The 24,125-nt window shown below is 46.6% G+C and overlaps 1 protein-coding gene across 2 annotated transcripts in view; it reads left to right on the top strand.

The window, feature by feature from the left end:
• The window catches only part of BCAP31 (B cell receptor associated protein 31), a 310,400-nt gene that overhangs the window by 151,221 nt on the left and 135,054 nt on the right, over positions 1-24,125 (top strand). For both annotated transcript variants that reach the window (XM_069645373.1, XM_069645374.1), the window contains exon 4: positions 19,387-19,531. In XM_069645373.1, coding sequence (XP_069501474.1) covers positions 19,387-19,531 — 145 coding nt within the window. The remainder of the gene's footprint in view (positions 1-19,386; positions 19,532-24,125) is intronic.

Raw genomic sequence — 24,125 nt, 5'->3', positions numbered from 1 at the left:
AAGGAAGAGGAGAGGCTCCATAGGTTGGACCCTAGGAGAGCTTTGAGTTTCTATCTCTCACGGATGTCCCGGGTCAGAGTGGACGATCATCTCTTTATTGGTTATGCTGGCAGGCGTTTAGGTCAGGCTGTTTCCAAGCAGACCTTATCTAGAGGTATCATTTTGACCATCTCTGAGTGTTACCGTTTGTTGGGAAAGGACCCTCCAGTAGGCTTTCAGGCTCATTCTACTAGGGATATGGCTGCCTCCACTGCCCTACAGAGGGGTATTCGCAATATTTGCGAAGCAGCCACATGGGCCTCTGTCCATACTTTTGTGAAACATTATTCCTTGGACTCTATCCATGGGCAGGATTCGGCCTTTGGGAAGGCAGTCCACTATTCTGCAATTTGATTGGGCATTCTAAATTGATGCAATTGTAAATTCTTTTCCCACCTCCATGCGTTGGTACTGCTTTGGGAGTCTGTCAAAGATGTGGAATACGTCGGAGAACACAATCCCTTCGAACAACAAGTTACTTATCTTACCTGGTATTACACATCGTACCCTCCCTACCTGCCCCTCTACAGAATTTCTTATGCGATTGCAGCTTACGTTTCCGCAAGGCTTTTTGTAGTCCTATTGAAGGCAATTGATGCCACACGTTCTGGGGGAAAAAAAACTACAACTGAGGCTACGTGCGTCTTGTGTCCTAGATATAACATCCGGTGACGTCGACCATCGACGGAGGCCCTCGATGGACAGCGTATCGACGTCCTCGACGCAGGACATCTACGCCAAAAGTTTTCTGAAGCAGCACAGCTGTGGTAATTACTGTCAAAGATGTGGAATACGTCAGAGGAACATCCCATCGAAAGAACGTTACCAGGTAAGATAAGTAACTTGTTCATTGCAACAGGATAAGTAATCTATGTTCCGCCTAGGTTAGGAACATGTTGACAAAGTATGTCAGTGCCTGGGCAGGATTCCTTTGAGTATCCCAGTTTACCTTTATTCTTCAAAAGTAGAGCGAAGTCGAGCACCGGTATGATAGCCGAACGCGTTTCAAGTTTTTAGAACACCATTGTCAATTCGCCATGGGCTAATTTAAATAGCGTGATGACTTATGTAACGTGATCGCGTACGTGTAATTTGACGGCTAGAAAAAGCTCAAAGTGACGATCTCCATTTTGGATCGGATTGAAAGATTGTTTTACAGTTAATAGGTATTTAGTTGGTTCGTGGCCTATGCTTCAATAATGGTATAGCCTGAGAAGGCATAAAATTCAAAGTAATTCTATTAAATGAAATTTGTGGGCAAAAACAATTTTGTAAGAACGTTATTATCGTTCATACTCGCGCTGGTCAAGTTTTGTTACCAGAGTGTCATTTGTGTATCGTGATCACGTTGCGCAATGTCGTTTGACAGTTTTGCAGCATGGGCGTGTGAGACAATGTACCTACCTATGTAATGTGGAAGTCCTATTAATAAAAGCCTAGGTTATAGATACAGGAAGCCATGCATGTATGGACTTTCCTCTAATGAATGCTGTGCTTTGGTTACCTAGAAAACAAGGGTCGTCGAGGAGAAGGTGGAGATCAACGGTTACAGCTGGGTTTATTGAGAGGGACAGCTGGTGAAGTGTAAAGAGGATTCAAAGGTTAAGTCTGCGCCGTTGCGGGAACTTCTGAACTGTTTTATTGAAATAGAGAGGACGATCGTTGTCGTATGAGGAGAAGGAAAGGTAGCGCCGTTGCGCTCAGCCAAAGAAGTAATGTAAAATAAGGCAACCGTTGTCGCTCGTTTTAAGAAAAATAAGGAAGCATCGCCGTTGCGCTTTGATAGCGACGAGAGAAACGAGGTGAAAGGGAGTGACCGTTGTCGGGTTCCCGAAGTTGGAAGAAGAGCGCTGTTACGCAGTGAGAGTGAAAGGAGGCAGAGCCGAAGCCTTTGGTTGAGGACAGAAGCGGAGAGGGATTGTAGTACACGTTGGATCTCAAACAGTAACGTATCCCTTAAGTGAATGCGAATGAGGAGGTGTGTCATGTGGTACCTGCTATTGGAGGGAATTAAAGCAGATCGTATGAACTCAACGCTAACAAGAGCCTGAAACTGTTATTAATTTAACGATCGCGTGTGTGTGAAGAGGCGGAGTCTCTTCCGTAGTAGGAAACGGACCTTCAGAAGCATAAGAAGCCACGCAGAGGGGAAAGGAGAGAGGGTTTAGAGAAAAGGGATGTTATAAAGAGAATCGAACAATGCTGTCTAGACATTATTTAAGAATGGTTAGCAACAGAAGTTAACAGGCGTCACTGGAAGAAAACGTTCCTCAGTCACTGACAATTTCATAAATTGACCTGTAACATTAGAAGGAAGCAACAAAAAGGCCATTATACTCAAGGTACATGACTGAAGGTTTGTTGTGATCTTTGACCTCGAATTAATATGATCACTATAGAAAAGAAGGACAGGATTGTGGATAAGGTATTTAGAGGCAAGAAGATACAAAAACCAAAGAGAAGGAACAGAGCAGAGAAAAGAAGAATAATAACTTTTAAAGATACATGAAGCAGGCAGAAGGAAGAAACATAGACATTATAGAGGGATGAATAGACATTTAAGCCACAAAGAACGTACCTGATTACACAGCGGTCAGGATCCCTATCCAAAAGACTGAAGAGTCGGGGAGAAGACATATCCTTTTCAGTAAATCTAGAGGAAAAGAGAGAATTAGTGAAGTGATTTGGGTTCTCTGCTAACCCATAAAAACTACTCACTGGCTAAGTTTTTATTTATTTCATCATCATTCAAGTGAAGTGTTACATTGCATAAAATTCAAAGTAATTCTATTAAACGAAATTTGTGGGCAAAAACAATTTTGTAAGAACGTTTTCATCGTTCATACTCGCGCTGGTCAAGTTTTGTTACCAGAGTGTCATTTGTGTATCGTGATCGTGTTGTGCAATGTCGTTTGACAGTTTTGCAGCATGGGCGTGCCATTCACTATTTTGGATTGAGTCTAAAACTACTTTTGGTGTCCAAAAGGTATATGTGGTGCCTGCTATGGTTGTTATATGAACAGTAGTTACATTTCACTCAGAGCAATTTTACCATGGGATGTGAGTAACCATGGTAGGGTACGTGATGTTAAGGATGTTCTTCTTCGGGATGTTATTTGTGTTTCAGACTTGTAGGGAAATAGTAGTGTATCTCAGGAGTTACTTGGAATAGGGCTTGAAGTTGATTGATTAGTTGTAGGAAATGAGTCATCTCACTATCTGAATTTAAGCCTGAATGGCAGCAGGCCATAGGGCAGATGCATTTTGCCTCTTGTTGTCGAAGTAATAGTTCCCTGTCTCCCCCACCCCCCACCCCCCATGGGCGGTTTGTTGATTTTTTTTCAATTCCAAAATCTTATTGCCTCAATTATTTCTTGTGGGTGTCTATTGAAAAAATGATATGTCAGTGGTGATGTCATATCTCGATTTTTTTTTTTTGATTTTTTTTACATAACGAATATGTTCTGATATTCTGTGTTTAAGTTTCCTGATCGTGCTGCCAATGTAGATTTTATGGCAAGGGCATATGATTCCATAAACTGTGAATTTAGTGTTGCAGTTGATAAAGTCTCGGATAATGTAGTCTTTACCATTAGGTAGTTGTTTTTTTTTTGCTGTCTTCTGTGAATTGGCAGATATTGCCGGTACCACATTTATAGTTTCCTTTTAATCTTTCTTGATTCCATAGTTGTAGGAGGCCTGGTTCCTTTTTGTGCTGTTGGAAATGAGAGGGGCAAAGTATGTTCTTCAGGTTGGGTGCTCTCCTGAATGTTAAGTTGGGTTTGTCTGTTAGGTGATCGAGTAGGTCTTCGTCTGCTTTAAGGATGTTCCAATGTCGTGAAAGTATTTTTCTACTTTTTTGTGCTTCACTGCTATAGGTAGTTATGAATCTTGGTGGAATTGGCTTGGGTTCTTGAGTGAAGATTTTATTTTGGAGCAATTCTGATCTTGATCTGTAAGTCGTTTTGTGGCGAGCTTTTTTTGAGCAATTGTTTTTTGTAGCCTCTTGTTTTGAATTTAGATTCTACCTCTGTCACATGTTTAGTGAATTCAGATTCTAGTGTGCAATTTCTTTTTATTCTGAGATATTCTCCAAATGGAATCTTATTGATGATGTGCAGAGGATGATTGCTGTTGGCGTGGAGGATGCTGTTACCTGCTGCTGGTTTGACACATAATGTTGTTTGAATTGTATTGTTTTCAACATAAAGCTCGAGATCCAGAAATTGAATTTTGGTGGTACTTTCTTGCATGGTCAGTTTGAGATTATAATTGTTATTGTTAAGGTGCTGATGGTATTCTTCCAGTTGGGACCTTGTGCCATTCCATATTACCAAAATATCAATGTATTGTCCCCAGTACACTACATAGTTTTTGTCGGTAAAAAGGGTATGTTTCCATGCATGGTAAAGTTCATAGTGTCCCATATATATGTTCACATACGATGGGGCAAATTTAGCTCCCATGGCAGTGCCCTGGATTTGTCTGTAGATTTGATTATTGAAGGTAAACATATTGCTAAGGGTAAAGTTGAGCATTTACAGTAGCATGAGGTTCTGTTGATAGTATGAAATAGATCTGGTTTTGAGAAAATGGTGAGTAGTTGCCATTCCTTTATTGTGAAGTATGCTAGTATAGAGTGACGTGAAGTCAAATGTTACAAGGTGAAAGTTGGGTTCCCAATTGACTGATATTAGCTGTTGAATAACATGCTTGGTATCTTGAATGAGTGATGCCATGCTTTTGGCTAGAGGCTGTAGGTGTGTATCCATGAATTCAGAGATTGGTTCAGTGAGAGAGCCTATTCCATTGATTATAGGTCTGGTTAATGGCAGATGTTTGACCGGTTTGTGAATTTTGGGGATGAAGTAAATAGTGGCCACTACTGGAGAGGGTGTGCTCATAAAGGCATTTTCATCTTCTGAGAGAAGGCCCATTTCTAGCCATTGATTGTTTAGTATGTGCCATTCTTTGCCAAGGTCCGGTAGTAGGTTGTTGGTGAGTTTTGCATAACATTGTGAATCTAATGAATGGATTGATGCATTTGTAAATGATCTGCTGTATTAATCGGAACAATTTTGCCCCCTTTGTCTGCTTGTTTTATTGTAATATCGGGGTTGTTTTTCAAATCTCTGATGGCTTGTGTTTCTTGGTGAGACACATTGGAGTGTTTTGGTGGCTTTATGCCTTCGAAGTAAGCCTTCCGGAGGCCATTTGTGACTAATTGTTGGAAAATGTCTATAGCATTGTCTGCTGTGAAGAAAGGATTACATTTGGATTTGGGTTTGAGGGATGTTGGTGGGGTGAGATAAAGGGCGACATTAATTTCCTCTGCAAATGTTGGTATAGCATGTTGATCTTCATTTTCTTCTATGTTCATTAAATCAATAGTACTTTCTACTAGTTGTCCTGAAAGTAACAATAGTATTTCTCTGGTTGTACCCACTGGTTTCAAGATTTTTTATTTTTTTTTACTGAAATATTTTTTCAGTTTGAGCACTCGACAAAATTTGAAGAGATCCAGATTGACTTGGAAGAAGTCCAGATGGTTAGTCAGACAAAATGAAGGGCTGAGATCAGATCTTTTAATATAGTGTTGCTGAGATTAACCACCAAGTCCTCTTGGGTTTTGGATTTTTCGAGCGAGTGAAGACTCCTTGTGTGTTTTCTCCTGAGGCTCCCACTACCTCTTTCCTGTTCTAGTTGGCTTCCATTTTTGGAGGTACATGGCTGGCTTATTGTTTGAGGGAGAAGTGGTTTGAATATTGAATATGTCCTGGCTAGTCAGTACCTCCTGATATTCTTCTAAAAAAGGAAAGGGATCTTCTTCCCTGGTTGAGTCAGTTGTTGGTGGTGGAGCGTTATCTAGTTCACTTTCACATTCTGCTTCTGAGGAAACTGGTGTATGTTGCGCTGGCAGCGGTTTGGTCGGAGGTTATATGTGCATTATGCTTTTCTGGCATAATGGATGTGGGGGTCCACTTTCAAAAACAATTACCAGCATAATTGTATTGCTAGAAATCATCGATGTTCTCCAGCATGGGGTCTGGCATGGATTCACATGCTCGTGAATATTCCCTGTTGTCAGGCTGGGAATCCTCGGTAAAGAAAAATCAGTATCAGTATCGCTATCAGTTTAGTTTCTGATCTGCCTTTCGTAGTAGTAACCAATCACTGATCTCTGCGTCATACTGACCACAGCCAATGACTTCCCTCTCTCTAAGCCCCGCCTCTGGCAGCCATCTTCAGATTTTTACCGCACGTTCAAGTGTTGGGAGTCCTCGTGCTTAGCTCTCGAGCTTTTACTGCGTGTTTCGCGCTTCTTCAGGTGAATTTTCACATTTTTCCGGTTAATCGAGCCTCAAGCTCCACCGTTTCTACTCCCGTTAACGGCTACCCGTTACGGGATTTTCCTACGCCCCTCAAGGGTGAAGATTTCGTCGAATCAACTTCTTGGAGGATTCCAGAAGATTCGCGGCCTACTTCGAGATGGCCCAGGACGCAAGTTCGTCACCCGGACCCAAGCTGTTTCGCAGCTGCCCTGGATGCGGGCTGCAGAATGTGTTTAAGGAAGATGAACATTCGCGATGCCTCTACTGTCTTCATGGGGACAAGACTCATGTAGAGAAGGACTGCCAGTTCTGCAAGAACTTGTCGGAGCGGACCATGAGGGACCGTCGATCCCGTCTCGCCAGCTGGTTGGAGAAGGGCTCAACGGGTGAGAAGAAGAAAGGGTCCGAGCGGGCTTCTAAGTCCTGTGCGGGCGCCCCCGCGACGGGTGCCCAACACCAGGCCAAGCGCCGCGAGTCCGCTGGCTCCGGGAGCGCCGAAAGGTCGGGCTCTTCGGTCGCCAGGCAGGGCGCGTCTTCCCCGGCACCGTCAACCACGAGCCAGCGCTCCGGTTCGGGCAAGAGGAAGTCCGAGACCCCGGGTAAGCTTCGGGAGAAGCCCCATCCGATCTCGGAAGTGGGAGGGCAAGGCGTCGCCCCTCCCCCCAAGGAGAAGGCCCGGGACGCACCTAAGGTGGTGAAGGCCCCTACCCAGCAGGCAAAAACCTCTATCGAGGCGATCGCGGCGACTCTGGCCAAGCCGGCAGAGACCCTGCCTCCGGGACTAGAGTTTCCCTGCCGCCAAGGAGGGAATCCTCTTTTCAGCCCATCGTCATGGCCACCATGATGGAAGAAGCGAGGGGGGGGCACGGTGCCTCCTCGAGCTCGGAGTCAGCCTTGGAGGAGGAACTGACCGAGGCCGTGAGGAATCTAGAAGTCCAATTCGAGAAGGTTCGATCCCGTAAGGAAGATCCTCGGGAGATAACCGAGGAAGACAACGATGGCGAGGAAGAGCAGCCTTCCCGCCCGGCGCAGCCGGAACCTAGGCCTCAGGATAGCTCGGCGGCCATTTTGTCTGCGATCCAGTCCTTATGCTTTGAGATAAGGACGAGATTACCACGGCCCAGGCCGGAGGACCCGCAACCTGGCCCGTCGGTAAGTCCTCAGAACAAACGACGGAGGACCCAACCCTCTCCTCCACTCGCCCCCGTAAGGCCTACAGTTCCCTCCTCATCCTCCCACGAGTCGAGAGATGACGGTGCGATGGGCTCGACGACGGGTTCTGAGGGCGACGGCGATGACGAAGGAACGGGTCTCCCGTCTCCCGTCGCACGGGCCTCGCCGCCCGACGAGATTGGCTCATTCCACGCCATGATCGCCAGGGCGTCCGAATTGTTCCAGCTCTGCCCGGAGGAGCAGAAAAAGGAAGGTTTCCTCGATCAGTGCCGGGAGGCCAAGAGGAAGACTGTCATTGTGGTGCCTCTAATCGATGACATCTGGGAGGAGGGCCTGTCGGTTCTCAAGAACCCCTCCACGGCACCAGCCAAACGGGACCGGTACGAGAAGAAGTACCGGGTCCTTGAAACCGCCCCCCTGTGCCTCAGGGCCCAGCCAACGCCAGACTCGGTCGTCTCGGCGGCGGCGAAGAAGAAAGCGGCGGGGTCAGGAGCCTCGACGTCGAATTCCCCGCCGGACGGCGAGGGAAAGAAGTTGGACGCCATGGGGCAGCAGGTCATTTCGTCGGCGGCGACGACGATCAAAGCGGCCAACGCCCTGGCGATCGTGGCCCGTTACGACAGGGAGCTCTGGTTTAAGCTGGCTCCCATATTGGACTTCCTACTGGACGACAAGAGGTCCGAGGCCCTGGAAATACTCCAAGAAGGCGAGGTGGCGTCGGACCACGCCATAACGGTGGCAACCGATATTGCCGATACCGGGTTCTGCCAGCTGGGCAACAGTGTTTGCCTCCGACAACAGGGTTGGCTCCGGGCGACCGACTTGCGTCAGGACGTCCAGACCAGGGTGTTGGACATGCCGTTCGACGGCAGCAACTTGTTCGGGAAAGCGGTGGATGAATCCCTCCAAGCCATAAAGACGGACACGGAGACGGCCCGTGCCCTAGGAGCCCTTCAGCAACGACGGCCCTTTCGGAGCTCCGGAGGCAGACAGGGTGCCTCCAAGGGATCCAGCGGTGGCTCGTCGTCCTACCGCCAGGCGGCACGCTCCTCGTCTCAGGAGGCCTACAGGGGTCGCGGCAAGCAGGGAGCGCCTCACCGCCATCGGCAAGGTGGCCAGGGAGGCAAGGCCACCACCTCATAGCAGGACTGAACCGGCCGTGGTCTCGTGCCCCCACCGAAGCACCCCGGTGGGAGGCCGGCTGACGAATTTCGTCGGCGTGTGGAAGTCCATCTCCACCGACCGTTGGGTGCTGGATACCCTGGCAAGAGGACACTCTATCGAATTCCTGAAGAAGTGCCCTCACGTTCCACCTGTGGCCAGGAAGGAAAGTCACGTCCCGCAACTGCTGTTGGAAGTACGGGCGATGCTCAGGAAAGGCGCCATCGAGCTTGTCCCGAAGAGGCTCCGGGGTGTACTCAAGGTACTTCCTCGTCAGGAAGAAGACGGGCGGCTGGCGCCCCATCCTGGACCTTCGTCATTTGAACAAATACATCAGGTCACAAAAGATCAGGATGGTCACCCTCCAGCACGTACTGGGACAGCTGGAGGAAGGCGACTTTCTATCGTCGTTGGACCTGGAGGATGCATACTTCCACGTTCCCATCCTCAAAAGTCACCGAAAGTTCCTCAGGTTCGTCGTCCAGGGACGCCACTACCAATTCAGAGCACTGCCGTTCGGATTGAAGTCGGCCCCCAGGGTCTTTACCAAGATGTCCTCTTGCATCTACCTGGTGCGCCTCTGCAGACTACGGATGCGCCCTCTTCAAGAATTTCTCTATGCCCGTTGGATGCAGGCGACGGGCACCTTCGAAGACAGGGTCCCTCAACGAGGTGTTCCGGCGGGCGATTCAGTGGTGGGGCGTTCGAGCACACCTCACGGCGGGCAAGGACTTTCAGACGCCGGCGTACCAGGAGACGGTGACGACGGACGCCTCCCTGGAAGGTTGGGGCGCCCACACCGGAGATCTACACGCAAGAGGCCTCTGGCTCCCGGAGGAGAGGCTCCTGCACATCAACGTCCTGGAACTCCGAGCCGTGTTCTGGGCTCTCAAATCGTTCCTCCCATCGCTCAAGGGCAAGGTGGTGCGGATCTTCACGGACAACACCACGCAATGTTTTACATACGGAAGCAGGGAGGCACCAGATCCCCAGCCCTATCCAAGGAAGCACAGGATCTGTGGCACTGGGCGGTCGCTCAGGGGATGTTCCTGGTTCCCTTCCACCTGGCAGGAGAAAGAAACGCCATCGCCGACTCGCTCAGCAGGGAGCTGCGCGCGTGTCACGAGTGGGAACTGCGCCAGGATCAGGTGGATCAACTCTTCCGACGATGGGGCAAACCCCAAATCGACCTGTTCGCAACAGCGACAAACTCAAAGTGCAAGAGGTTCGCCAGCAGGTTTCCCCAGCCGAGAAGCATGGGCGATGCGTTCTCGTTCCCCTGGCACGGCCTATACCTGTATGCGTTCCCTCCGTTGCCGTTGCTGCTTTGACTCATCAACCAGCTCAAGAGGTCCCGGTGCAGGATGATCCTCGTCGCACCGGCGTGGCCGAGGCAGATCTGGTTCCCGGACCTTCTGGACTTGTCAATGTCCCCTCCCATCAAGCTGTCGGCGGACGCGGACCTTCTCTCCAGAGAAGGAGGCGCCATCTTCCACCACGACCCGGCGTCGCTGAACCAGCAGGCTTCGCTCCTGCAGCGCTAGAGTTTGGAGGCTACGATATACCGGCCGATTGCAGAGAGGTTCTTGCAAAGGCCAGGGCGCCCTCGACTCTCAAATGCTACGGTCATAAGTGGAAGAGGTGCTCTATCTGGTGCCGAGCACAGAAAATCAACCCCCTACGGATTACGGCCCCTCAAGTGCTGCCGTACTTGCTATCGCTGGCAAAGGCTGGGCTAGCCCATGCCTCCATTAAGATTAATCTGGCGGCGATCTCCAGATATACCAGAACCACAGGACGGACGTCCCTGTGGTCCCATCGACTGGCAAAAGAGTTTATGAAAGGACTGTTCCGGTCGTTCCCGCCGGTGAAGGCCCCGGCCCCGGCGTGGGAACTTAACGTGGTGCTGACCAGGCTCATGGGGCCCCCATTCGAACCGATGCACTCCGCACCGATGAAGCTTGTGTCGTGGAAGACTGCATTCCTGTTGGCCATTACCTCCGCACGACGAGTGGGAGAGATCCAGGCCCTATCCTGCAAAGCACCGTACTTGACTTTCCATGCCTCGAGGGTGGTGCTTAGGACGCACCCCTCCTTTATGCCCAAGGTGCCGTCGGACTTCCATCTTAACGAGCCCCTGGTGTTACCTGTTTTCTTCCCGTCTCCTTCGTCGCCGGCCGAGAGGACTTTGCACTCGCTGGATGTGGCTAGAGCGCTGAAGTTCTACGTGGACCGCACGAAGAGTTTTCGGAGGACATCACAGCTATTCGTGAACTTTGGACCTGTGAATCAAGGGAAGGCTCTCTCGAAGTCTTCTATTTCCAGATGGCTCTCCGGCTGCATCATGCACTGCCACCGGTTGGCTAACCGACCGCTGCCAGGCCGTCCGAGCCCATTCGACCAGAGCGATCGCTGCTACTACGGCGTTCTTATCTGGTGTGTCCCTGCTGGACATCTGCAGGGCTGCTACGTGGAGGTCGATGCACACCTTCACGAGATTCTACTGCGTCGATCGGGATTCCAGGGAGGAGTCCAGGGGCGGCCAAGCAGTGCTGCGCAACCTGTTCGCTTAAGGTGAGCCTGGTGAAGAGGTAAGAGATGCTTAATGTTTAGTTTTTTGTATTACTTAATGTTGAGCCTTTTGCCACCCCCCGTGGTTGTGCATGTGTGTACTGCTATTTATTCTTATATTCATGAGCATGTGAATCCATGCCAGACCCCATGCTGGAGAAGGAACAAGTTACTTACCTGTAACTGTTGTTCTCCAGCATGGGTCTGGCATGGATTCACATGCGAACCCTCCCGCCTACCCCTCTGCGGCTCTTCACTTGGTCATACTGCCACTTCACGTGCTACCAAATCTGAAGATGGCTGCCAGAGGCGGGGCTTAGGTAGAGGGCAGTCATTGGCTGTGGTCAGTATGACGCAGAGATCAGTTATTGGTTACTACTACGAAAGACAGATCAGAAACGAAACTGATACTGATTTTTCTTTACCGAGGATTCCCAGACTGACGACGGGGAATATTCATGAGCATGTGAATCCATGCCAGACCCATGCTGGAGAACAACAGTTACAGGTAAGTAACTTGTTCCTTCAGGCTACTTCCCCCTGGCAGATGGCATTCTGTCACAACTACAACTCCCATTGGACCTATCCAGTAAAGTCCAGGGATGAGAGAGGGATCATGGGAGTTGTAGTTCAAAACATAAGGAGACTCTCAGCCTGCAGTCTGCTGTCCTACTGGATTCAATGGTGAACAGGGGGACAGCAAACGCAGTATACAGCCCAACTTCTATAACCCTAACCAAGAAGACAGACGACTGCTGGTAAGTGTTAGGTAGTTTGGGACGACTGCTCGCACTATTTAAGTGTTTCCAGTGTCGGGATGAAGGGGGTTGGGGGGCGAATCAGTGGTCTGGTCATAGATGGAGACATAGCCTCATTTGACGGCTGGGTCTGCTGAGATGAATCTCTTAAGATTCAGTAGGCAGGAGAAGCAGCCTTGGTGATCCAGCAAGGGTCTACAGGTTGTGGTGGGAACCAAGGATTTCTGCTTCTGCCAAAACCCTATTCCTGGCAGAGAGCTGCAGAGCCTCTGAATCGGTTTCCCTCAGAGTTCTCACTCAGCAAGTTGCACAGTACTGGCTGCTGCACAAGTTGCAACACAAAGGTTTGCTATTTATGATGGTGCAGGCTAGAAACAGACCCACAGTTCCAGACAGCAAGGTGGTTCGCCTCGACAGTTAAGTGAGGGATACCCTGTGCTTGCTTTTCCTGTTCAATGGAAAGCAGAGTTTCAAAGAATCTTTCGCTTTGCAGCACTTGTTTCAGAAGCAGCTTCCTAGTGTCCCTGTGTGGCCTCTCAAACCTTGGATTCCAAGTTCCAGTAGTCTTATCTCTTCAATGGCTCCATATCCACTGTTCATATACAGAAACCTGGGCTGGTGGCGGCCCAGCCCACCTATCTGAGAACCCTCCAACTTTTAATTCTGAATAACCAGTTTAGCTCTGTCGTGAGATTACTCTGGTTTCTATGTGGATTAGGTTATCTAGTACTCCCTGCCAGTCCAAAACTGTTCCAAGCAGATGGGCCTCTACCCTGGTTCTGGCCAGAGCCCATGAGTAGAATGACCATATAGGGCATTTCCTCCGCCTTCCCTGGAGGGAGGCCGCCAGTAGAGACCGTGAGACACAAAGACTTGGCTTAAACAGTGAAGTTATTCACTTTGGCTGGCAGTTACAAAATGGCTGCCTCACAGTAAGTGTGTAGGACGACACCCGAAAAATGTTAAAAAAAAAAACAAGGTCCCCCTGCTACCAACGTGTCTGGGTTACACTAAGAGAAATGGCCCACAGGGGGAAGATAAGTTTCCCCTGCACTACAATCCTTAAGGCAGGTATTCGTGCTACACAATAGACATCCATGGAGCATCCGGTTCTCCCTGGACCGTTTGCCTTAACCACTAACCAATGACTTGCAAAACATTATTAATTGAATTAGTGGCAGTGGTTAAAAAGGCAGCCTACTAAAAACAGGTCCGGAACCCAGAGGAGCCAACCTGGATGCTCGGCTGAGGTTGGAGGGACCCCCCCACGTAAGTGCAGGCAGTGGAACATCGACTGTCCAACAGCATATCTGGGATCCAGCAAGATTGACAGTTTGGCTCAAAGGTCACAGGTTGTCCATCAGTAGAAGTCCAGCCCTCCTCTGGAGGTCTCAAAGATAGCAGCATAGTACCATGAGTCCACTACACAAATGAATCCCTGATTAAAGGATCCCGCAGAAATGACTGCCACTGAAGGACGATGCAGTAGACTGATCAAGAGGTCAAGCAGCACAGGAGAAAATTGAAGAGCCACAAAACTAAAGATAAGATCTGGTTGCCACCACTGCTCAGAATAAAGGCACAACATACCTGGTTTCCTTTGGATATTAAAGAGGCTTTTAGGTTTTCAAGATCCCAAAAATATCCGACTGGAAAGCTTCCACTGTTCTCTGGTCAGTTGTCACTTGGCTATTTCAGCATCAATCTCTTGAATGTTTTAGGGTCAAATCCCAGCATTTGGCAAGGTTCCTGGTGCAGTGTCAACTTTTATGCTGAACTAGAAGGTAGAGGGCAAACCCAAACCACCAATCAAAATTGCTGCATTGAACCAATTCTGGTCACCACAAAAACCTGCATTGGTATTCGTCCCGGTAAAATCGATGGTTCTGGATTGCAGAGGAACCAGACATCCAGCCCCTGCAGCTATCCTCTGACTATTCTCACACTTCCATTTAAACTGCTGTCATGTTACCCTTTTCTTTTGAGCTCCTCTTCAGAGCTTACATCGGGGAAATTACCCTACATGTTCTTTCTTGGTATCCACCCAATCGCATTCAAGAGCAACAATGCAAAGTGGCATTGTAACTGGATGGCTAATATAGGCTGCCACCAAGCAGTATAATTGTGTGCTTCAGCTGACCTAGGGAGATCGAGAGACACCTCAGTAGTAACCCCATCTTTGGGGTCCAAAATAGTACTCGGAGAGCCACAAACAAAATGCAGCTCCAATGAGACCTGGAGAGCAATATTTGGGACACCATTAAAGACGAGCAAAAAAGTGGCAAAGGACTCAAATGTGTGTGATTGAGGACTTCTTTACTTGCAGCCATGACTACCAAAACTATGTTAATCGGCTAAATTTCAGAAAAACCGGCGCTCTGAACGGGCCAGAAAAACCTTTATCTGAACCTCCACACCGATTCCTATCTTTTTAAAAACCAAGCAGTTACTTGGAATGTTCCTCTATGGCTCTGTGATGGGGGGACCCAGGGAGGTCCACCAACAAAAGAAAAATGTAACCCCTTCTTGTGACATATTGAATGCCTGTGGGGTGGTACACTATGTCCAACAGTCAAAACATGTCTGGCAATCCATGAAAGGTCAGTTGAAGATATGGGGGGAGGGGGGCTCCGATGTTTGCAATCCCCAGCCATTGCGTATCAAAGCTTCAGATGTACAGAAGCACAGGTGCAATGGAGTGTTTGCAATCTCCGCTCACGCAATGCAGTGAATAAAAACCATGCATGATTGTGAACAATTCTGGACCTCGCCACTTCCATCATTTTTTTTACCTCAGGAGAAAAGTTAACCCAGTTTCCTGTCTGCAGCACAGTGATTGGTTCTGTGCAGTGGACTTGATGGGTGGATACAACCAAGGCTGCAAGTGTGCTTCTGAACCAGGAGTGATGTATTTACTACTTTTCAGATTTGGGAGTCAAAGGGACCTCTTGCAAGTAAAATGTTATTTCCTGTTCCCAACCTGAGTACTTTGAATCATCCCAAAACATTTGTAATTTTAAGAGTTCTGTAATCCAAACTTGCTTTGAGTAATTACTGTTAGTTTGTGCCATGATCATAAAAGGTTCCTTCAAGATGAGCACATTTGCAGAGCTCCACTTTGTGGCGTTTTCTACACTTGGTACTGGTCTTAATATATATAACAAGGTAGTACGGCTAGTATGAAGTTGCAGACACGTGTAATGTTAGTTCGTTTTTTGTAAAAAAAAATACACTCGGCAAAGAAGTCTGCCACTTTTTCACCCACACAGCGGCACTGAGTTTGGCTGAGTGGTACCAACAAAGCAGTAAGTAATCACGGTTTCCAAGTTTTCCAGTGCCTTGTCTGGCAGCTCCAGCGAGTCCTTTGTTTTCCCCATTGCTTACTGGGACTTGTAAGCCTTAATGTACAATGTTAAAAACTGAAGTTCAGGTCACAGAATGCAATGGGAAAACTCGGGACTAGCTTGAGGTGTCATGGATGGAACGGAAAGCTTTGCAGGTAAGCGTACATTAGCAAGGAACTCTATCACTGCCTGACCCGAGGAGGACATGTTATGTAAAAATGCATCATCCATCTACCCATTTAGGAAAAATCATTTAACTACCAACTAAAATCTTACGTAGCTTTTCATTTCTAGTTTAAGTAGTCCTCCTTCTATTCGTTTTTAGAATTGGCCACACATGGCCAGATGCAATTTTGCACTCATGCTGAGAGTGCACAGCAGATGTACGAGTGGTGTGGCAATGGTTATCCTTGCGTAGTCCAGGCCAGGGCCGGAATTCCTGGCTGATGAGCTTAAACCTGCCACTCCAGTGGTCTTGGGGGAATTCTTTGATCAGACCAATGTAAATGTCAATTTCAGTTGTTATAGTCTGTCATCGGAGAGCATTCTGTCTTCCTGCCAGTCAATTGTCACTTTTATCCGCACCAAAATATCTGCTCTTATGTTTTGTTCATCCTGTTCCTTTACAAACCTTCGATTTTTTTTTCATTTTTTTACTTAAAAAAAAGTTTTCAACGATTAATATAACCAGATCTTCTTTAAAATGTATTGTTGAACACCTGCTCAGCAATTGGAAATGCTTGCCATATTTATGATCTTTTAGAAACTTTCATTCTGGGTATTTTATGTCTTAAAGAAATATGGACGGCAGGTGTTTTTTTTAACATTTGTTTTGACCTAATTTCAGCTCATTACCAAATGCTGAAAACATCTGCCATTCATTCCAGTGGTGGCATTGTTGCCCCATGTTTTAAAAAAAAGTTCTTGATTTCCCAAAACTTGTTTCTTTGAAGCTTTCCTTTTTTGGCACGCACCCTCCTATTAGACTACATAGCATTAGATGTTCTGGTGTTACACTTCTCTCCCAAAATGTCTGTCTACATCTGGAAATGGTTTAGATGCAATGTCACCCAGGTCTCCTAGGTGTAGAACCTTAGTGACTGAGTTCAATATACTAATAAATGCTTTAGCTCTCCTTATTCAGTATAACCTCACTGCACTTTGTCTGGTGATACTCTTTACTAAGGTCACACATTCCCATGGCCACTGGCTACACCATGTGTTGGCCAGTGAAGGGCTTAACACAGCCAGTAGAAGTATGTGCGTTGGCTTTTATGTCTGGAAAGGTGCGTGGCTGAAGGATATTGAGTTTATCCAGAACATTCTGTACAGATGAGAGCCATTCCTTTCATGACTTAAAGTAGTCAACAGATGAGCAGCTGACCAAACAGAAAACCGTCAAAGAAATGAGTTCAACAATTTCTGAAACCGCAATCAAAGACCACCTCTGTGCAAAGGTAGAGCTTCCATCATTTCCTAAATTTGGAATGCTTGGCAAATGTATCCGAAAAGATTATGGAAAAGGAAACCCAAGTGGACAACATTTCTTATTTGTACTAAGGTTTTAAGTTTGTGTTAAGAATAGATGTGAACTGAAGATCTAACGGATGTTCATGCATGCATCTGGTCAAGCCACACAATTCCTGAGGTACTTGGTAGGTCACAGCAATTATTTTAGGGTCTTCCCTCTAGAATCACCTACACCAATTACGAAATGTAGCGTGAGTGTCACTTACCTATGACGAATATACATTTAGGCCATTCTGTTGAATGTCTGGCTTATTAAGGTACCTTCAGAACTGGAGTCTCTTTGTTGCTTGCAAGTGACCTTGGATTAAGTGTTTGTTTTAGGTCTTTAAATCTGCCTGAGCATATTGCATTTGCAACTCATTTATAGACCGAGATTTCATCGTGGTTATTGTAGATTTAACAGTACATGCAGCCCTCTAGGTAAATGGTATCAACTGCTTTTTGTCCCTAAAAATAGGCAAATACAACAAAAGAGAGAAACGGGAAATAAAAATACTCCCAAGGAAAAATAGGAAACTGTTTTGCTTTCACCCACACAGCTCCATGCATGTCTTGGACCAGTAGTAATTGTAGGAAGCCTGATCTAAAGAGCTAAAATCTATCTTTTTATTGTACTTCACCAACTTGGTGCAAAGATATATTTATTACAAACAGTTTTGCTTTACAGTAATTGTATAGTTTCTCAGTTAAAAACTTCCATGTGGAAAATCTTTTACTACTTACGATTTTGAGGAGCTCCAAGTACATGACTCATTTCCTTTTATTTAACCCAATTCAGGAAATGAATGTTCACGGCTGAAATTTGAAACCGGCATGTTGGTATTTTGAGTAATGGTTAACTCTACCTTTCTGTTCATGCGTTTAGTTGGTGCGATACCTGTATAAGCTCAATTAAACAGTCAATTTAACATATCGATTCCTCTGTTCAGTTTATATAATTTTGTCTCGAGCTCTTTTAAGGAGGGCTATTGCCCTGTACACTGTGCAATCTTAACTTCTGTTCATGGTTTTTATGTGCGGTTTTGAATTTGTCATTGTTGTTTAGTTGCCAATGGAAAAATCTGAATTCAATAAATAATCCTCTCAAGGATTGCAGACCTTTATCACCAGGCAACAGATCTTTTCTGGCCAAGAAAGTTGTCAACTAAGACTTGCCCATCTTGCTCCTATTGTAAGGCAGTATATGTATTCGACCATGTGAGCTCCAAAAAGCAGAGCTATTCTCAAAACTGAGTGCAGTGTGCATTGTTCACACATCTTTTCTAGCTAGTCTACTCACAATACACCAAATGTACATGAAGAATGCATGTCTAGTCCTTCTCTGAAATTTCTCATTTACTTGGCCATTAAATACACTACCTACTTAATGTTCCTGAACCCCACTATATCACCTTTTGATGGAAGATGTTATACTCTCTTCGTCTTTACTGGCATCACTGAGGGAGCGCTGCTTTTGAATTTGTTGAAATGTCTGGCACTTACGGAGTTTCAAGAGAACTACATTACTTTTCTCAAGATGTATTGTGAGTCCTTGAAGCAATTGCTTCAGTCAGCGTTTGGTATTCACTCACTTCCCTCAGTGAATGAAATCGGTCTTCTTTTTATTTTATTTATTTTTTGTTTTTTTTTTTGTTTTTTTTTTTAGTTCTCTGTTTTATTTAGATGTAAAGTGGAATTTTCACTCTAATACAGAACCTCCAATGGCAGCTCAAGGGGGCATGTCAGTAAATGACATGATGGCTTGTAGCAGCCAACAACGTTAAGCGCTAGCATGCTCTTACTGTGATCATCACGTCAAAGGTTAAGATTCAGAAGGTATGCATGCGATGCCCATTTGGAGATCCATTAAATCCAAAGAGAAGAATAGTTTCTACTCTGATTCTTCTTCTTTTTTTTTTTTTTTTTTTTTTTTTTGTTTCAACATGCTGGCAGCTGGAGGGCCTCAAACTAAGTTGCATCATAATTCGGAATAAGGTGCAATATAAAGTGCGATATAAAGTGCTTTCAGTTATTTGCTTTGTGTGAGATAGAATTGCAAAGACACCTTGGGTAAACTTTATTCGTTCAGCAAGCCCATCAGACATTGTTTAGTGCCTTCTTTATATTTGGGATAGGGACGTTTAGTGGTGTCAACTCAGTTTCCCCCATGGGACCTTTGGAAATTTAGCCGTTTCTCTCCCACCAGGTGGAAAACTCAACTGTTTCAGATTTTGTAACTTCAAATTTAAGGTGATGCCTATTGCAATGGATAGCATCCTTCGGGAGGGGTAAGGTGTGTAACTCATTTGTGGCCCATGGAACGCCTTATGTGTGGGAGATGATGAAAGCATTTCAGCATGTTGTAACTTGTTGGCATTCTTTCCATAGTTTTATGAATGTCTGATTGCCCTATTCTGTTGTAAATTATACTGGTCTTATTATACGGTTCGAAACAAATCTCCCCAAAAAATACTTTAAAATGTGTTCTTGATCTAATAGACGCCCTGCGGGAGATCAAGAAGTATGATGTCAGCGAGAACGTGGACCTGAAGAATAATCCTGTGGCTGTGGAGCACATTCACATGAAGCTTTTCCGGGCCCAAAGGAACCTATACATCGCTGGCTTTGCTCTGTTGCTTTCCTTGTAAGTACCATGTTTCTGAGTTTGAAGTTTTTTTTTTTTCAACCACACTACTGAAGATCAGAAGGAGGCAGGGTGTATAGATCTGTCTGTGAGTAGAGACCTCCATTGAGCTTGTCTGTCATCTTGGTTCAATGGCAAAAACTGAGACCTTGTCAGACTTCTTGGGCAAAATCTGCAATCAAGGGTAAAGCATCTGCAGTCTTGCTAAGCTAGTCTAGTCATTTAGTTTCATTTTACTCGCACCTGCTTCCATCATGCCAAGAGATTTTACTGTGATATGTAACTTATTTATTAAGCGTGAACTAATCCCCATGGGCATCAAGATGCGGCAAACTGAATGTTTGACAATCTACACCTACAAAGTCCCTTTTCTTTTAAATGGATATGGTTACAAGGATTTGTGGAAGGCGTGCTTTTTTTTTTTTGCCTTCGTCAGATTGGGGTCACAAGCTTTTCTTCTAGCCTTGATTTGATGGGTCATGGCCTCCTCAGTTTTTTGTAAGTGCTTTTAGCAATTATGATCATTCATTGATGAGTGGGCAGTTCACATAGGCTGATATTTGAATTTATTTTGCATGAATTTGGGTCTGAGCTTATGCAATGTAAGTATTGTTAAAATGGCCTCAATGACGCACCAACTCGCAGAGACTTCAAGGTTTTATTTTTTCTGATGCAATCTGGCTCTAAGGGACATCCCTTTCTTTAACTTTAGGATGGGCAGTCCCGCCATAATAAAGGCATCCCTCAAAATCGGACTGCTTCTTGATCGGTAACACGTACGATCCGCAAGGAGCTGGTTTCTGTCTAGTGATGGCCTAAAGCCAAACACCTCATCTATCCAGACTTTCTCTGGGAACAATCTAGGGGTTCCTACTCCACTTCCCCAAGGTACGATTCCAGGTTTGTGCCTTCCAGGCATTCTCCCCCCACCCTATCAGGACCTTGCATGCTTTGAGATTTCTCTCCCTATAGCTCTCGATCACTCTCGCTTATATCTCCTCCTACTATCCTTCCTCCTACTCCATCCACAGTCTCTCCTCTCTCACTCTTTCTCCCCCTCACAAGTCCCTCCGATGATCCTCTCACCCTTTCTCTTTACTACTCGCCTCCACCCACCGATCTTACCACTACTCTACCCTCTCCTCACTACTGCTACTACTGTCCTCACTACCACTCTCCTCACTACTATTCTCTCCATTCCATGGCTACTCTCCCTCTTCACACCCCTTTTACTCCTCCCATGCCCTCTTAATCATACTCCCCCTTTCATTCCATCACCTTCACACTCACTCCATACTCTCCCCTATCACTCTACACGCTCATTTTCTTCTAGGGTCACATCCTCTAACCAATAGCTCACCTTGCGCATAGCCTGTATAATCCTCCTCCATGTTCTTCCCACCACCTTTTCCTGTCTCCTTTTATCCGCCCCTTTTTTCTCTCCATTGGCTAGCCCTCTTACCCCACCCCTCTTTAACCCTGAACCCCACAGCTGTTTTCCCAGGTCCAACTTTCCCTCTTCTAATGGAGTGTGTCCTCCCAGGGATTCCTCATATTTGATAGACCGATATTCTGCCTGCAGTTTGGAAACTTTTTTTGACAGCAAGAGGGCTCTGTGCATTATCAAATCGATGTTCATCAGCGGCATCCATCCTGCCGCTTAGACGCGACAATGGTATAAATAGCACGCACTGAGCCAGTTACCTTGGTTCCATTTTTCTGCATGCACAACACGCTTTGGAATGGTTTGACTTGCCTCAGCAATTCTTTCTTTGAATTTCTGCTGCTTAGTTACTATTTCTTCGAGTATGTCTACTCTGACACCATGGTTTAAGAGGTGTGCGGACTGTGGCTCAACGTCTATCACAGATCCTCACAGGATATGCCTCTGGTGCCTTAGTCAGGAGCACAAGGTTTTGAGTGTGGCTTCTGCCAGTTGATGACTAATAAGGCCTTAAAAGAGAGGAAGGCTAAGCTTGCCATAGGTCGGTCTCTAAAACCCTGTCCTCTACTCCATCGAAAAGGAAATCTTCTGAAGATGAGAGTTTAAGGGAACAATCACCTCACAGGCTAAACAAATGCTCAAGACAGAAGTGGTTGAGGTCTAGGAGCGATTCATTCTTTATCTCAAAGGAAATCTAAGAAGAGACTCCATTGTTCGCCATCTTACTCCTCGCCTGATCAAAGACAGGTATGTTCCCCGGACAAGTCTGCCTTGGCGGCAGATTGAGAAGAGTTTGTCATAAAACATTGGGTGTCTTATCGACGCCGGAGCATCCTGGTCCATCGAAAGAGCCAATGAAGGCCAACAATCGCACCACGCCTTCAAAAGCCGACGGGGGAATCATCGAAGGAGTCCACCATGCACCCAGAAGGCCTCAGAGATGGCTACCCACGTAGCGGTGACGGTGTTTGCCACAGGGGGAAGCATCAAAGCCAAAGTCTTTGACATCTTCACTATCGACTGGTTCCACGTCAAAGTCATCGATGTTGAAACTATTGACCTCATCCTCGGATCCACCTTCAAGCTTTTGAAGAGACTTTTGTTAGGTCTTTTGGATCGATTTTTGAGGAAGAGGAGGATGTTGAAGAAGTTGTACCCTTTGGGCATGAATGTTTTGGCACACCCCAATGTCCCTGAGGAACTAATTTCTTTATTGGGTATTTATAATCCACCTATGTAGCCAAATGGTGTTTCAAGGAGCATCAAGACAAGGGAGGGGGAGGTATGATATATTTTATTTAAATCGCGCTCATACACGTGTTTCAGAGCGCTACCAAGCAAAGGGAGGGGAACAAGGGAGAACAAAAACAACAATCTTACTAGGCCCAGTGATATTAAGAACACGCAAGTGCATGGAAAAGGGGGAAGGTGCGTGGAGGGGGGAGAAATGGAAAGTTCCGAACAGAGGAGAGAACAGAAATAAATAAGTGCACTAAATAAATACGGGCAGTGAAAAATGGTAGTGCAGCCAGCCAGTGGCAAGTGCATGATTAGTCGGATACGGTATATCTGATAAGTGCAGAAGACCAATTGGGGACTGTATGGGTACAGATCCAGATCCCGGTGCAAGGGGTGGCCCGGACGCAGTGGAGGAGGGAGGCAGCGTGAGCAGGTACCTGTGCCCGAAGGACAGAGGGTGGCCAGGTGCAGTGTGCAGAGAAGAAAACAGATCAGCAGGGGAGAGGAGGGGCAAAGGAAGAAGCGAAGATGAAGGTTTTGAGGTGCTTCCGGAACCGGAGATGATTCTCAAGTTTCAAAGTGGCCGGGAGGCTGTTCCAAAGGGAGGCCCCAGCTGAAGACCGAGATCTGCCCCAAGCTCGTTTCTTTGAAAAACGACTGACCCTAAGGGAGTTAAAAGTAGAGGAGCGCGAAGGCCTCTAGAGGGGAGGTATTTACGGAGGGATAGTTGAAGGTATTTTGGACCCAGGCTCCAGAAAGTCCTGTGGACGATGCAGAGGGTTTTAAATGTAATCCTTGCATCTACTGGGAGCCAATGAAGAGAGTTCAGAGCTCAGGAGCTAAAATCCCAGGGCTTGAGGCCCAGGACAAGTCTCGCAGTCTTGTTCTGGTTTAGTTGTAAAGGTCGGAGAGTGGAAGCAGGTAGATTTAGAAAGAGGCTGTTATAGTGGTCCAACCTAGAGAGAACCAAAGCTTGGGAGACGGTGAGCTTTTGAGGGAAGGAAAGGCAGAGTGCCTCTAAGGAGGTGCAGTAAGAAGTTTGACTTTTTAGAGACGTCGGAGATGTGTGCCGAGCAGGAAAGTGTGGAGTCAAAGATGACCCCAAGATTCTTAGTCTCGCAGGAAGGGGTAGGAGGGAGGGCCAAGGGAGGCTGGCCAGAGAGTGAGAAAGGATGGTGAAGGTGTACCAATGAGGAGGATCTGTCTTGTTGGCATTTAGACAAAGATTGTTGGCGGGACACCAATTTTGAATGCCGATTAGGCAATCTGAGATGAGGGAAGGAGAGGAGTCTGAGGAAAGCCTGAAAATGAGTTCGGTGTCATCAGCATAGCACTGGAAGTTTGAGCAGAAAATGGAAATGCAGTAGGTGAGAGTTGCCAGGTATTGGTTGAAAAGCCAGGGCGAGTGGTTAGACCCCTGGGGAACACCTGAGATGGACAGGGCGATAGAGGATAGGAAGGACCCAAGTTGTTTCTAGGAGGGTCGATCAAAGGAAAGGGGTCAGCCAGGCCAGAGCCTGATCGGTGATACCCAGGTTGTCACAGAGACGATTGAGCAGGATGGTATAATTGACTGTGTCGAAAGCAGAGGAGAGATCAAGTAGAATAAGGACAGAGGGAATGTTAGAGTCAAGGTTGGAGAGCAGGTCTTCACTGATATTCAGTAGAGCAGTTTTCGTGCTTCTGGCATCTCTGAAACCAGATTGGTGGTCATGGAGAGAGCCAAAACAGTTGGAATGAAGGTTAAACTGAGATGGTCAGCTTTTCCAGGAGCTTTCCCCAAAAAGGGAGTAATGGAAATTGGGCGATAGGTAGCCGGACAAGAGGGATCAGATGTGGGTTTCTTGAGGTTGCACAAGGGAGTTCTTCAGAGGGTAGGGGAAAGATCCAGAGGCAAAGGAATGGTTACAG

Source organism: Ambystoma mexicanum, chromosome 2p (genome assembly GCF_040938575.1).
Source record: "Ambystoma mexicanum isolate Mex_15411 chromosome 2p, UKY_AmexF1_1, whole genome shotgun sequence".
Taxonomy (NCBI): domain Eukaryota; kingdom Metazoa; phylum Chordata; class Amphibia; order Caudata; family Ambystomatidae; genus Ambystoma; species Ambystoma mexicanum.
Note: the sequence above shows the minus strand (reverse complement) of the source record. Positions and strands in the feature narration are given on the sequence as shown.